Source organism: Panthera tigris, chromosome D4 (genome assembly GCF_018350195.1).
Source record: "Panthera tigris isolate Pti1 chromosome D4, P.tigris_Pti1_mat1.1, whole genome shotgun sequence".
Classification (NCBI taxonomy): Eukaryota; Metazoa; Chordata; class Mammalia; order Carnivora; family Felidae; genus Panthera; species Panthera tigris.
Genome location: NC_056672.1, coordinates 24,643,628 through 24,655,759, shown reverse-complemented (window position 1 = coordinate 24,655,759; position 12,132 = coordinate 24,643,628). Strand labels below are relative to the sequence as shown.

At 41.4% G+C, this 12,132-nt stretch overlaps 1 protein-coding gene and 1 pseudogene across 1 annotated transcript in view; both read left to right on the top strand.

Moving 5' to 3' along the window:
* Positions 1–4,656, top strand: part of UBQLN1 (ubiquilin 1) — a 76,671-nt gene extending 72,015 nt beyond the window's left edge. The window contains exon 11 of the mRNA XM_042965246.1: positions 4,611–4,656. Within this exon, the coding sequence (XP_042821180.1) occupies positions 4,611–4,619 (9 nt within the window). The 3' untranslated portion in view covers positions 4,620–4,656. The remainder of the gene's footprint in view (positions 1–4,610) is intronic.
* A 1,597-nt stretch (positions 4,657–6,253) lies between these two features.
* LOC122233165 lies at positions 6,254–6,500 on the top strand (annotated as a pseudogene).
* Positions 6,501–12,132: the final 5,632 nt, after the last annotated feature.

Here is a 12,132-nt window from a genome sequence, read left to right as displayed (position 1 = left end):
TGAAGAAAACTTACAACTCAACAATAAAAAGACAAATAACCCCACTAAAAAGTGGACAAAAGATCTTAATAGACACTTCTCCGAAAAAGATACACGAATGGAAAATAAACACATGAAAATAAGATCCACATATTAGCCACAAAGGAAATGCAAATTAAAATGACATTAAGATACCACTCCATGCCCACTAGCATGACTATAATCAAGACTGATGGGGCGCCTGAGTGGCTCAGTGGGTTAAGCATCTGACTTTGGCTGAGGTCATGATCTCATGGTTCATGAGTTTGAGCCCTGCATCGGGCTCTGCGATGACAGCTCAGAGCCTAGAGCCTGTTTCAGATTCTGCGTCTCCCTCTCTCTCTGCCCCTCCCCTGTTCACGCTCTATGTGTGTATGTCTTTCTCGAAAATAAATAAATGTTAAAAAAAGAAAAAAAGAAAAGGACATGCCCAGCAGACAGCCTACCCCTGCTTGACTCTCAGCAGATTTGGCTCTGGGTTTGTGAGAACAGTGAGGGCCAACAGTGTTGGGTCATCTGGAAACAGCTCTCCAGACCAGAAAGGCCCTGCATACATGGCCACTGGCCTCAGAAACAGCCAAAGGAGGCACTTAAGAGGAGCCTGAGAGCACCCTCCTGTTTTTCTGTAGCAACCGTCTCAAACTTTCTGGTCTCTAATATCAGACCGCCCTCCACCCACAGCCTCCTCCGCTGTCTACAGATGACTGAATTATTTTCCCTATTGTCAGAGACTGAAGAAACCTCTGCTCCCCCCCACCCCCGCCACCATTGCATTAAGATGGTGTTGCAACAAAGTATTTGGTCTTAGGGCTCTTTCACTCTTAGAAATTATTATTTAAAAAAAAAAACTTTTTAAAGTTTATTTACATTTGACAGAGAGAGAGAAAGAGAAAGTGTGTGAGCAGGGGAGGGACATAGCGAGAGATGGAGACAGAATCCAAAACAGGTTCCAGGCTCTGAGCTGTCAGCACAGAGCCCAGTGTAGGGCTTGAACCCACGAACTGTGAGATCATGACCTGAGCCGAGATCAGATTCTCAACCCACTGAGCCACCCAGGTGCCCCTCACTCTTAGAAATTATTGAGGACTCCAAAGAGCTTTTGTATGTAAGGATGGTATCTATTGATATTAACTGCATTAAAAATTACCACTGAGAAATTTAAAAATATTTATTAATTTGTTTAAAAATGAAAATAATTTGGGGCACCTGGGTGGCTCAGTCAGTTGAGCGTCGGACTTCGGCTCAGGGCATGATCTCACGGTTTGTGAGTTCAAGCCCCACACGGGGTTCACTGCTGTCAGCTCAGAGCCTGCTTCGGGTCCTCTGTCCCCACTTTCTCTGCCCCTCTCCTGCTCACACACACACACTCTCAGAAATGAATAAACATTTTTAAAAAATTTAAAAAATGAAAATTAAAATAATAAGCCCATTACATGCTAACATAAATTTTAAGAAAAATATGTTTTCTGAAACTAAAATTATCGATGACAAGGATGACATTATTTTATATTTTTGCAAACCTTTCATGTCTGGCTTCACAGATGACTGTTCAATAGAATACCTGCTTCTGTATTCAATCAATATGTTGTTCTTGTTTGAAGTATATGAAGAAAATATGGCCTCACATGGAAATGCATTAGAAATGGTGGGTGGGGTGGAGGTGGGGCTATTTTGCAATCTTTTAAGAGAGCTGTCCATATTCTTCTTTAACATATTGAAACTTGATAAGTGGGAGTTTCTTAAAGTCTAGTAACAATGTGGAATCTGAAACCATACAAATGAGCTTTTTGTATTCTCTTACATTAAAATCCCTTCACCCGTCTTACACTTTCTTTTTTTAAATATTTTTTTAACATTTATTTATTTTTGAGACAAGGAGAGACAGAGCATGAACGGGGGAGGGTCAGAGAGAGAGGGAGACACAGAATCTGAAACAGGCCCCAGGCTCTGAGCTGTCAGCACAGAGCCAGACTCGGTGCTCGAACTCACGGACCAAGAGAGATCAAGACCTGAGTTGAAGTCTGACGCTTAACCAACTGAGCCACCCAGGGGCCCCACCCATCTTACCCTTTCAATGGATCTTTTACCCATGCAATGGTTTTGTAACATTATGCGCTGATTATTTAGAAAATATTAGTTCACGAATGCAAATTGTCCAGATGTTGACACACTTCACTATAAAATATATTTAAAAATTACCTTTGTAAGATCACCATTGATCTCATTAGAAAAATGTTTGTTTATTTAGAAAAGTCGTTAAGTCTTGGGAGCTCTCAAACTCCCAAGGTACTCCAGGGTTTTGTGAGGCTCACTTTGAGAACTGCTGTTCTAAGAGCTGATTATTTACTACTGATGAGGTGGTTAGCTTCTGTTCTAATTACCTTTTCTAAACAAGGTTGAATTCAAGAATATGGGGTTTGTAATTTTATTTCCACAATTTACTTTGTTAAAGTCCGATGCTGCTCTTATCTATATGACCGTGGGAGCCTTACCTGTATCTTTAACATATGATACTATAGCAAGGGCTCAAAATACACATGCTGAATGACCAGCTAGGAGGAAAGAAGGTAGGAACGCTGAAAGGAGGAAGGGGGAGTGGGAGGAAGGGGGAAGGGATCCCAGCTCTGATCCCTCACTGACAGGGACAGACACAGACTTCAAGTAAAGCCTGACCCCTAGTGGAACTGGTTTATTGGATGAGCCCGACTGAGAAGGTTGCAAACAAAACAATTTTATTATTCCTCACCTCGACCCCCTCAAGTCCATTCTGTTAGTTTGTTTTTCTCTGTCCCTGTGTGAAATTCTGAGCACATCCCATAGCATTCCTACTCGTCGTGGAATCAACACTCTCCTAATAAAGGATTTGATTCCTGGCTTTATAAGTCCATAAAATTGATTTCTATTGGTCTCTTCAGGGTTGATTAGTCCAGGAGACATAATTTTGGTGAAACTCACAATAGGTAACAAATGTGAAAGTATTTTGTTACCTATACGTTTCTGTTACAAAGTGTTAGTTTCTTGGGGCACCTGGGTGGCTCAGGCCTTTGTGCATCTGACTGTTTTGGCTCAGGTCATGATCTCACAGTAGATGAGTTGGAGCCCTGCATTGGGCTCTGCCCTGACAGTGTGGAGCCTGATTGGCATTCTCTCTCTCTCCGTTTCTCCCTCTGCCCCTCCTGTTTTCTCTCTCTCTTTCTCTCTCTCTCTCTCTCTCTCTCTCTCTAAATAAATGAATAAACTTTAAAAAATTGAAATACAATCAACATATAATATTGTGTGTGTGTATAAAATACATTTATATATTACAATACAATTACCATTATAGCCTTAGCTAACACCTCCATCATGTCACATAATTACCATCTCTTTTTTGTGGTGGGAACAATTAAGATCTAGTCTCTTAGCAACTTTGAAGTTTATAATACAGTATTGTTGTCTGTGAGCACTGCTGTGCATTCGATCTCCAGGACTTATTTATCTACTAGTTGCAAGTAGGCACACTTTAACATCTCCCCAGTTCCCTGGCTTGTTAGTTTCTGTTACTCTGAGACTGATGTATAGGTCCCAGAGCTAATTTATGTATTCGTGATTTATAATTCAGCTCATTCTAGTCAGGTTCCCCAAACCTGACAAAACCCATTATTAATCAGAAGATTGCTTGGTGGGCATGGATTCAGAATGAAAAAGTATTGAAGGGGCTGAGTAGATATTTACCACAAGCTGTGAAGAGTCTAATGAGCCCTAGTTGGTTACTCTGTATTGTGCACTATTTCCTGTGCGGAATCACTGGAGACTGTGTATTTGTAGCTCGTCTTCATGCCCTTCCTCCATTTTCCATTGGTTGTTTCGTTTTCTTACTGTGTTGTAAATGCCTCTTTGTGTATTATTTGTAATGTTTTCCAATTTGCCTTTTATTGCTTTATTTATAGTATTTTCTTTTTGACCTGGTGGAGCTTAAGATTTTTATCTAATGTATTTTCTGAAATGTTTTTTTTTTTTTGAGTGAAACTAGAAATCATGGCACTTTTATATAATATGCTCCAATATTTTGATATTTATCTCTGTCATATCAACTAGGAATCACTTTACCAGCAGAAAAATGTTTTATGCATATCGGAAAAGTTACACAATTGGGGTGCCTGAGTGACTCAGTCGGTTGAGTGTTGGGCTCTTGATGTTGATTTAGGTCATGATCTCACCGTTCATGAGTTGGAGCCCCACTTTGGGCTCTCTGCTGTCAGCTCAGAGCCTGCTTTGGATCCTCTGTCTCCCTCTCTCTCTCTCTCAAAAATAAATAAGCATTTAAAAAACTTGCACAATTAAGATTTAGTGAATATTGTGTTGTCAGTTTATCATTTTAATCATTTACTGCTAGTTTACAGACAAGATTAGCATGTATCAAAAAGTGAAAGAAAATGTGTGGGAGAAAATCTTGAGAAAATTCCATTCATAAACTTTAATTCTGTGGATTGGTGAAATGTGAATTGCCAGTGTATGATTTTAGTTGGCCCATCTTATGGGAAAATGAGTATTCCTTGTGAACATCGTTTGCAAAACTCTATGTCATAATTCTAAATTCTTTCTCTTTGTAGGGCCTCTAACGAGTATCCAAGAAACATATGAAGCCAAAATTTTCAGGTAATTAAAACATATATTTGTCACAAAATGTAAAATAATAAACATAAAGCTGAATCCTTAAAAATTAATGTTAATGGTTTCATATTGATGGGAGGGATGGCATCTTTTGATATCTTTCATGAGGTATCTATATACAACTCTGTGAAAAGCTTAGGTTCTAGGTCAAGTTCAATACCTGGTTGGTTTATTTCCTCAGACTTGACTTCTGTGGATTTAGAAAATACAGATTCACAGCGAAGAGTCAGGGTGGTGGCCAGTGCTGTGGGTTCTGTCAGATGGTTCTGGATCGCACAGAATTGGCGGACGGAGCTCACTGGTGACTGCATTCAGATGCCAGCCCAACCAGCTGGTCCATATTTGGTGCCATGGAGAAGGATTCCTACTCCAGGACAGCTTCATTCAGTTCTGGAAAGTTATTCTTCATGTTCGACAAGCATCTGCATGTGGTGTGACAATATGCCCAACAACATGCCATTGATTTTATTCTGAAACAAATGAAGAAACATTAACTGTGGCGACAGAGCCCAACTTCCCAATTCGTTGTTTGCACATGTGTCCCTTATTCTTAAGATATTCCAATAGCATTTTTTTTTTTTTTGCATTGAAACTTGAGAAATTTTAGCCCTGAAGGAATGGGTAAGACAATAAACCTGAGGACTATTAAACAGGCCAATTGAAATGATAAAAACAATCCTTACTTTGCATTATTGGTACCATAAAATGATGTTTGTTTTTGAAGTGTTATGCCTCAGTTAATTCATTAACAGTATAATCGGTATAATGAAATACAAAATCAGTTTTTGATGGCACTTCAAATGAAATTGGTTCCTCATCCTCAGTCCAAAGTGACCTGAAAGAAAACCAAAACCAAGTTTTCTAAATCATGCATCTCAGTAAGAAAAATGTTAGTTTCTCTGTTCTCTTGCAGGATATGTCATTCACGGAGCTACCATGAATGGATGAAGAACGATCTCGGGGCACCTGGGTGGGTGGCTTAGCCGGTTGCGCGTCCAACTTCGGCTCAGGTCATGAACTCGAGGTTCGTGATTTCGAGTTCCGTGTTGGGCTCTGTGCTGAGAGCTCAGAGCCTGGAGCCTGCGTCCAATTCTATGTGTCCCTCTCTCTCTCTCTGCCCCTCTCCCTGTCATGCTCTGTCTCTCTCAAAAGTAAATAAAGATTAAAAAAATTAAAAACAATAAGAACTATCTCAACCTTGGACACACCACTTAAATTTGGGGAGCTTAGTTCCTTCTAACTAATGGGAGAATACTTGTTCAATCTACTGCCCAGTGTTGTTGAAGCAGAAAGCATTTGTAAATTGCAAAATGCTATAGAAACGCTGAAAGGAAGGCATATATTAGTTACTGATTTAGAAGAAAATTGTTCGATTGTTAAGTCTATTCCTATCTTAGCTACTATATTACCTATTGCCATGTTACTTATAGTAATATACACTATATATTACGGTAGTATACACTACTATATTATATTAGTATATATTACCATAGTACATATTACTATTGACTCATCAAGAATAACACGCTACTGAGGTGAAAATACTCCAAGATTAAACAGAAGCTTTGAAGTGTATGTGGAACTTTCTAAAAAATATTACTATGAAGAATATAAGAGGATGGGCGCCCTGTGGTGGCCGGTGCACAGATTGGACTCCACTTGCTTCGGCACCGTGTTCTGCTTCCTCTGCAACCTTGTCTCACAAACCCAATACGGCTGAGATTGAGAAATTCGTCAAATCGAAATTGAAGGCAACAGAAACGCAAGAGAGAAGCCCACCGCCTTCCAAAGAAACCAGCGAATAGGAGAAGCAAGCAGGTGGATCGTAATGAGGCGAGCGCCACCAACATGCACGGTACCTTCCACAGGCATTGCGTGTACTTCTTGTAGCTGTTTAACTTTGTAAGATGCAAAGAGTTTGGATCGAGTGTAAGTGACTGTGCTACCCCTTTCCACACGGAAGAATCGAGAACCACTGACAGCAAGCCACCCCCAGCTCTCCCATCTGCCAGCTGGCTGGTGGGGAAGGAAGAGAGCCTGCACGTCGGTGAAACAAGAAGTTGGTGGCACCACAGTGAAGTTTAAAGTAAAAACCAAGCCGGTCCAAGGTGTCCTGCTGGCTGCAAAATGCAGTTTCCTCACTGCCATTTTGTTGTTGTTCAAACGATCTTAATTATTGGAATGCATAATTTTTACTATGCAAATAAAAAGTTTTAAAGCCTGAAAAAAATGTAATAGGATGCCTGTGAGAATTGTGGTTTAATATTACATTTCAAGTTTCTGAAGTCTATGTAAACAAAATGCTTGGATCACATTGTCTTCTGAAACGACCACACTATCAAAGACCACTTGGTAGAACTTCGGAGATCACCTATGCATGTGGATGGTATTTGCAACCCCACGGAAATGGAATGGAAGCTGTCTCCAGTGCGGACACAAAATGGGAGACTTCTTGACTGCCCTGATTGTCAACCTGGGTAATAAGACTTCTACTAGCCCATCAGTCTACCACACAACATTTTCCATGCTTCTGGTAACCTCGGTACATCCTCTCTCTTTTATTTTTTTAATTTATTTTTTATTTGAGAGAGAGAGTGTATGAGCAGAGGGGAGGGGCAAAAAGAGAGAGAGAGAGAGAGAGAGAGAGAGAATCTTAAGCAGGCTCCACACTCAACGAGGAGCCCAACTTGGAGCTCGATCCCCCTACCCTGGGATCATGACCTGAGCCGAGTCGGATGCTCAACTGACTCAGCCACCCCGGTGCCCCCTTCTCTCTTTTAAACAGAGTTGGATGTTTCAAGTCAGAAGCATTATAGTATTAATAGTGTTAATTATTGTTTTATGGCTGGAAGAAATTAGATGAAAGGTGAAGACATTCCCAAGGTCACAGAGCAAGTGTGATTCCCACGTCGGTTGAACTTGGTTCCTATACTTGGGTGTGGAGTGATGTGTGTCAGGTGGAACAAGCGGCTTTTCCCTTTTTAAATTTACAGGGAACTCAGTTTATTTTACATGTTCTTTCTTGGTTTTGTCTCTGGATTTCTGGCCTTTATCATTTGACGGTAAAACCAGACATCTGAACCAAACTTCTCATGTTTTAACCTTACACAAAATGGCAAAAAGCCATGGAATGGGAAATTGCCACTAGCATGACCTTCAGGTTGAAAGGAAGAGTAAAGCATCTGTGACTGAGTGAAAGTGAGTGGAACATGAATCATCCGAAAAGACTGCTCGGCCTCAGATGAACTAGCATAGTGTTGATTCAGTAACCCATATTCCCTGCTTAGCCCATTAGCCGGCGTTAGTTACATAGCATGTTAAGTAACCTGGATCTTGCGTATAAAAACACTTCATTTAAAATTTGTGCTTCTTTAGTTGTGTGTGGGAGGTACATTGTCATAAGCACATAAAAACAAGGGGATAGACTGGGGCGCCTGGGTGCTCAGTCGGTTAAGCGTTCCACTTTGGCTTAGGTCACCATCTCGCAGCTCGGGAGTTTGAGCCCCACGTTGGGCTCTGTGCTGACAGCTCAGAGCCTGGAGCCTGCTTCAGATTCTGTGTCTGCCTCTCTCGCTGCTCCTCCCCCTCTTGCTCTCTCTCTATTTCAAAAATAAGTAAGCATAAAAAAAAGAAAGAAAGAATAAGGGTGTAGATGTTGAGAGTGAAGTAGAAAGGAAAAAAAATCCCGTCTCATAAATGTGATTCTGATGATTCAAGGAGAGCAGTTAAAAAGTTTCTGGCAGGCACCTGGGTGGTTCAGTCGGTTAAGCATCCCACCTTGGCTCAGGTCATGATCTCACAGCTCATGAGTTCGAGCCCAGTGTTAGGCTCTGTGCTAACAGCTCAGAGCCTAGAGCCTAGAGCCCAGAGCCTGCTTTGGATTCTGTGTCTCGCTTGCTCTCTGCCCCTCTCCCATTCTGTCTCTCTGGGTGGTTCAGTCAGGTAAAGGTATGACTTCCGCTCAGGACATGATCTCACAGTTCATGGGTTCGAGCCCCACCTTGGGCTCTGCACTGACCGTGCGGAGCCTGCTTGTGATCTCCCTCCACCTCTCTCTGCCCCTCTCAACTTGCTCTCTCTCAAAATAAATAAATAAACTTTAAAAATATATATAAAAAAAGTTTTGCCAATCTTACTTAGGAAGAAAGGAAACCTAAGAAGAATGATCACTTCAGTCCTGAATATTTATGGACATCCAAGCCAGGTGATTGAATTTCCTCTTACCCTCCCTGGCTGGATGTAGATACCTGCTCTCTCTCCTGAGTGGGAGGAAAGGTATGGGACAGATTCCAAAGGAAACCACCAGTTTCTTTCAACTTGAGATCAGGAAGCACACTGAGCAAATTTGTGAAAAGATCAGCTAGTCTTTCTTGCCTTTACTTTAACAACAAATTACACATAATTAAAAAATATTCACACAACATAAAATTGACCATCTTAACCCTTTCTAAGTGTACAGTTCAGCAGTATTGGGTACATTCACACTGCTGTGCAACTGATTTCCAGAACTTCCGATCTTGTGAAGCTGAAACTCTGTACCCAATGAACACAGCTCCCCTCCCCGCCTCCCCTGGGGACAACCATCTACTTTCTGTCTCTGTGAATTTGATACCTTTAGGCACCTGATATAAGTGGAATCATACAGTATTTGTCTTTTTGTGACTGGCTTATTCTACTTAGCATCATGTCCTCAAGGTTCATCCATGTGACTTTTTAGGGTTGAATAATATTCCATTGCATAGATATATCACATTTGTTTATCCATTCATCTGTTTATGGACTTTTGGGTTGCTTCCCCCTCTTGGAGCTTATGAATAAAACTACTATAAACAGGGGCATGCAAATATCTTCGAAATCCACCTTTCATTTCCTCTGAAATATACCCAGAAGTGGCATTGCTGGATAGTATGGAAATTCTATTTTTAAGGTTTTCTTTTTTTTGAGAGAGAGAGAGTGTGAGCAGGGGAGGGGCAGAGACAGAGAGAGAGACACGGAATCTGAAGCAGGCTCTAGGCTCTGAGCTGTCAGCACAGAGCCCGATGCAGGGCTTGAACTCACAAACCATGAGATCATGACCTGAGCTGAAGCCGGACGCTCAACCGACTGAGCCACCCAGGCGCCCCTATTTTTAAGTTTTTGAGGAACCTCCATACTATTTTCCACAGTGCCTGCACCAGTTTACATTCCCACCCACACTGCACAAAGGTTCCTTTCTCTCCACATCCTTGGTAATATTTATTTCCTCCCTCCCTTCGTCCCTCCCTTCTTTCCTTCCTTCCTCCCTCCCTTCCTTTCTCCCTCCCTCCTTTCTTTCCTTCTTTCCTTCTTTCCTTCCTTCCTTCCTTCCTTCCTTCCTTCCTTCCTTCCTTCCTTTCTTTTTTGATAGAAACCATCCTAATGGGTATGAGGTGATCTCTCATTATGGTTCTGACCTGCATTTACCAAATGAATTAGTGACATTAGGCTTCATTTTATATGCTTGCTGGCCGTTGTGTATCATCTTTGGAGTAATGTCTATTCAGCCTTTACTTTTTGCACTCTTTCTCCATCTGAGTGGACTGCCCCTCTTCCTCGTCCATCTCCTTTCTTATTTATTGATGCCCCACCTACACCCTTCAAAGAGGAGTTATGGCAGCCTCCACAGATATGTATGAGATGATAAAATGAAATCGCTGAGAAAATGGGGAAAAGGGAAGTAAAACGAGGAAAGGAAGGTGAGGCTCACAGGGGGGTGAGCACACAGGTGCATTTCTAAGGTCCTCTCCAGTTGCTGTGGCTGTAGGCTCCTTAGCGGTCAGGACTTTAAAAAGAAAGAAAAGAAGTCCCCCCCCTTTACCTCTCATTTGCCATTTGGGTTACTCTCTATCCTTTCTGTAGAAATCAGTGTCAATATCTAGTTTCCCTGCTTATGTTGTTTATACATAAACTTTAAAAAATCTTTTTATTTTATTATTTATTTATTTATTTTATTTACAAAAATTTTAATGTTTATTTATTTTGAGAGAGACAGAGAGAGGGAGAGAGGAAGAGAGAGTGGGGGAGGGGCAGAGAGAGAGGGAGACACAGAATCGGGAGCAGGCTCCAGGCTCTGAGCTGTCAGCACAGAGCCTGACGCGGGGCTCGAACCCACAAACCGTGAGATCATGACCTGAGCCAAAGTAGGACGCTCAACCGACTGAGCCCCACCCAGGTGCTCCAATCTTTTTTTTTTTTTTTTTAATAGTACATAATTTATTTATTTCAAATTCAAGTTAGTTAACACACAGTGTAGTATTGGTTTCAGGAGTAGAACCCAGTGATTCATCATCTACATCTAACACCCAGTGCTCATCATAATGAGTGGCTCCTTAATGCCCATTACCCATTTAGCCCATTCCCCACCCACACCCCTCCAGCAACCCTCAGATTGTTCTCTGTATTTGAAGTCTCTTATCATTTGCTTCCCTCTGTTTTTAGATTTCTCCTTCCCTTCCCCTTTGTTCATCTGTGTTTCTTAAATTCTACATATGAGAGTGAAGTCATGATATTTTGTCTTTCTCTGACTTGTTTCGCTTAGCATAATACAGTATAGGTCCATCCACATTGTTGCCAATGGCAAGATTTCATTCTTTTTGATCACATAAACTTAAAACATCTTAATTAGAGGGGTACCTGGGTGACTCAGTCGGTTAAGTGACCTGTTCTTGATTTTGGCTCAGATCGTGATCACCGTTTGTGAGATCAAGCCCTGTATTGGGCTCTGTGCTGACAGCACGGAGCCTGCTTGGGATTCTCTCTCTCCCTCTCTCTCTGCCCCTTCTTCGCTTGCTCTCTTTCTCTCAAAATAAACAAATAAATTTTAAAATCTTAATTAGATAACTTACTTGTGTCAAATTTCTGTATAGTCAGAATTACATGTGTCTGCATGTATCAGAAAGGCCAAAAATAACAGTGGATTAAATAGTCATTTTATTTCTCTCTTATCTTAAAACAAATCTGGAAGTAGGCCGCTCAGGACAGGCTAGTAGTTTCACACAATTGTCAGGGACTCAGGCTCATGTCTATTAGCAGAGGCTTCTAGATGTAAGATCACCTCCTTGTCCAATATGGCTGCTTGGAGCTCCAGCCATCATATCTACGTTCCAGGCAGCAGGGAATAAGAGTGTAAGTTCACTTCTGCTTACATGCCATTGGTCAAATTTTAGATGCATAGCCACACCCAACCTCAAAGGATCCTGGGAACTGTAATATTTGTATATGGGCATATATATAACAGTTTCTATTACTGTGTTATATTAGGTATTTCTTCCAAGACTGCCCCCTTTCTTACTGGGTTCTTTTGGCCCTTAGGTCTTCCACCCTGGGCCACTTACTTGTCTTGCTGTATTGAAGGGACCACTTCACTCCTCCTGGTTGGGAGAAGTCTGCAATTTGTATAGCATGAGGCTGACCTGTGGCCACCTCGTAGATTTCCCAACTTGC